This window comes from Hyla sarda, chromosome 2, assembly GCF_029499605.1.
Source record: "Hyla sarda isolate aHylSar1 chromosome 2, aHylSar1.hap1, whole genome shotgun sequence".
NCBI classification, from domain to species: domain Eukaryota; kingdom Metazoa; phylum Chordata; class Amphibia; order Anura; family Hylidae; genus Hyla; species Hyla sarda.
The window spans coordinates 120863516-120867156 of record NC_079190.1 but is presented as its reverse complement, the minus strand read 5'-3'; the positions used below and the strand labels follow the sequence as shown (position 1 = coordinate 120867156).

At 38.3% G+C, this 3641-nt stretch overlaps 1 protein-coding gene across 1 annotated transcript; it reads right to left on the bottom strand.

The window, feature by feature from the left end:
* Nucleotides 1-1432: 1432 nt before the first annotated feature.
* On the bottom strand, nt 1433-3318 carry LOC130357401 (posterior protein-like). Its single transcript, XM_056560095.1, has 2 exons — nt 1682-3318; nt 1433-1454 (listed from the first exon to the last, which is right to left on the bottom strand). The coding sequence occupies exons 1-2, from the start codon at nt 3193-3195 to the stop codon at nt 1433-1435; spliced, it is 1536 nt and encodes a 511-aa protein (XP_056416070.1). The 5' UTR covers nt 3196-3318.
* Between the last annotated feature and the right edge of the window lie 323 nt (nt 3319-3641).

Sequence of the window (3641 nt, the reverse complement as noted above, 5' to 3'; positions counted from 1 at the left end):
GTTTCTCATTTCTTTGAACAAATTAAGTTTATGGGTATGTGTTCCATGACATCATGTTTTGGCACTTTCCATTGAATGTATTTTGCCATGTTTGCACCAGCTGATCTCTCTTGGTGACCAGTAGATAGACCATTGCTTTTTAATTGTTAATAGGATTATTTGAAGAAATCTTTGACCGACAGAGGGATTCATTTAGTTGCCATCACATGTATGGCTTATACACACATCCAGGAACCAGCACATGCCAATCTTGTATTTGCTTCACAAAGGATCCTGGGAACAAAAGAACAAGAGCAGTATCAGATTCTTAGCAGTATAATGTAATATATGCCATAACATCAAAACTTCCTACATAAGAACCTGTCAAGCAGTTGCTGTACACTGATTGCCTAATAATTCTAAAAATCTGACCCATGGTCCATATAGTGCCTCCTCCATTCATTGTGTCCTAATAACCAGATCCAAGCTGGGTTCCTTCTTGCTAGTCTAACATTAAGACATATCCCTGACAGGGAGGAAGACATTTCCTAGATTTAACAAGCAAGGTAAACTCCTGAAATGGCTGCACTCGCTTTATCCCTGATTGGGCTTGTTACACCAATTCCCTTATATATAACCCGAATGCATGCAAATGGGAAAAATGTTTCACAAAAATCATTAAAATCTTTAATACCAATTAACTTTTTTTTTTTTTGGACCAATAAACATTTTAACGCCCCTTTGGTACCAAAAGGAAAAAAAAACAAAATGGTACCAATCAAAAAATAAAAGGTAGAATGCATTGGAAGAAAAATATTTTTAGGGAAAAAGCAAAAAAAAAATAAAAAAATCTAAGCAATGAACACAGCTGTTTCAAAAGCAAAAATATATGCTTAATAGAAAAAAACATACTCCTGGTCATCTGGAGCATAAAAGAAATAACATAATGCCGACACAAGATACACTATGAACAGGACATAAACAGACAACATAAAACATATCATAGATTAACTCAACTTTTATCTATCTCATGATGCATCTTTAGGTAATTCTGAGTAAAGGTCTAATCAATTCTATAGCATTCACACTGGAATCCCAGATTTGTAGTGGTCGCTCTTCATACATTTCAATTATCAATCTTCAGCTCATGATTGAAGTCTGTGATCTGTTTGGAAAAAGACATAAGAAAACAAACAAACATACACCTACAAAAGACACTTAAAAGACACTTGTCTAGCACAACACCTCCACATCACAATGGGATGTTAATTTGTATAATTGTTTGCAAACAATTGACCCTCTACACTTGAGCTCATTGATAAAACCACGTGGACTTTAAATTAGTGAATTGGCCAAATACACTAGATTACTATAATAACCAGTTTCATTTGTTGACATCTCACAGTTTATAACCTGTTGAAGAAGCATAGAGATTAGTATCTTTGCTGCAACATCACATGACAATGGTGGTCAGTCTGTAAGGAAACACAAACACAATTAGAATACAAAAACACACATGTAAAACAAATATAGTTCTGTCATTTATATCTATACCAATATGTCCATATCTAGCACAACAAAGTTCCTCAATGTTTACCAACACATATTATCACACTGTGCTGTGCTATTAATCAATAGGGGTAGAGCAATCTGTGACCAACTCAAGAATAGCAAAAATGGCAGATTTCCCCATGGATTGTACATTGGGATATTAATGCCTGCCTTTTGCTGTTCACAAGGGGATGTGTCTTTCTGTTTCTTTGTCTCTACTTTATTCACATTAGGCGACTGTTTTGTTGGGGATTTTGATGCAAATGTAACAGGGTTAGTCTCCATATCACCCATCTCTTCACACCTTTGTGTGACCTCTTTATTCTGGGTGGTATTCTCCCCCTCTGGCTGAATGCTGCTAACCTCCTGTTGTGATGAATGGTCTATAGGCTCAGGGTGCACATTAGATGTCTCACAATATCTTTTAATATGTCCTGGTCTCCCACATTTGTAACAATATCTAACCCACCATTTCCTCCTAGGTCTATGCACAACAGATATGTTTTCGGGTGTCTCATTCCTGTCTCCAGACCCTTCACACCAGTCCCTCAAAATATTGATAAATTTCTCATGGGAGTTGGTATTTCTCAGCGCCAATCTCGTGCTGTAATCTACGTTACATCTATTCGCCATGGAATAGAGGAAATTGGTATCATCCTGAGACATTACTGGGCAGTCATAAACAGACTTATATAGGGAGAGATAATCATTACAAAACATGACCGGATCATCACATCGCCTGAACCGCAATTTTCTTAGGGCATCTTCACCCCTAATGTCTCGCCCACCCAAAACATGCTGCAGCTCCTTCCTCCTGAATTCTGCACCTCTACAGTCATTATCTATGTGGTCAGATGTTAACTGCGCTGCCAGTGTCCCTGGAAGCCAAGCTCGGAGCAGAGACCAGGCATCTTTGTTATCTAGGTGATACTGCTTCACTACAGCTTCAAACCTATTGGATAAAGTTATGGGTGATTCGCTTGTATTACAGTCTCCAATAACTTTACACAAATGGAGTCTGTCCTGGATGGTCAAAGCTGGAGGACTATCAGCTACCATGCCTGTTACCTCGCCCCCATCTATAGATGAGATTGTGCAGATATTTGTTGCTTCACATTTATGCAATGTAAGGGACCGGATGTGCTGCTCTTGGCTGACTAGCTGGGATCTTACTTTAGACAGCTGCCCTTCTAAATCAGCTATCATCACCTCCATCTGACTAATCTTATTCTCTAAAGACAATAAATGGGACCTGTTAGAGCAAACCTTAAGCTCATACCTCTCTGCCAACTCCACCAGCCCTTTGTTTCTTTCGGTTAATTCCTCTATTTCTGCCTTTAAATTTCTCAATTCAATACTGGACTCTGCTGAAATTTCAAGAACAGACTCTGCAATCTTATCTAAACTCTCTTTCATCTGCCTCCTCTCATTCTGCCACTTGGTCTCCTTCTCTTCCGCTATCTCCTTAATTTTCATAAGCAATAAGATTTCATTACCTAACTTTTCTTTCTTCCACTTCTTGCTATTCTTTTTACAACCAATGTTACCATTATACTCCTGGCACTGCATCCTCAATGCCAAAAACTGATCTCCCAGAGATCCATCTGCACATGTCTGGTACTTAGCAGAGGCATGCTTCTCCACAAACTTCTCCACAAGTTCCATATTGACAATACAGTAATATACAACAAACAAAACTAACAATACAACCACTCCTACAACAACAAGCAAAACCTAGGCCTCACCTGTCCAGTAACTTATCTAGAACAATGGTCTCACACAACATATATTCGGCCTACTCCAATGTAAAACTCACTTCTAAAAACACAAAATAAGCTATAACTAATCCCTACCAAAAAATGTCATACACAACCTGATTAATATCTACACTAAACTTGCTAGGATGAGCTTACAAATAACATAAATGAAACAATACACTCACCAGGATTTCCTTTGTATCCAAGATCCAGATTCCTTGTTCCTCGATCTTTTCCTCTTAGAAATTTGGAGCAAAGCAGATTCGTTCCTGTGGATCCTCTGTGGAATTTTAAATCACAGTCCCGTCTGGGGTGCCAAATGTAGAAACTGCTTTGTTTTTGGGGTGCCTTACT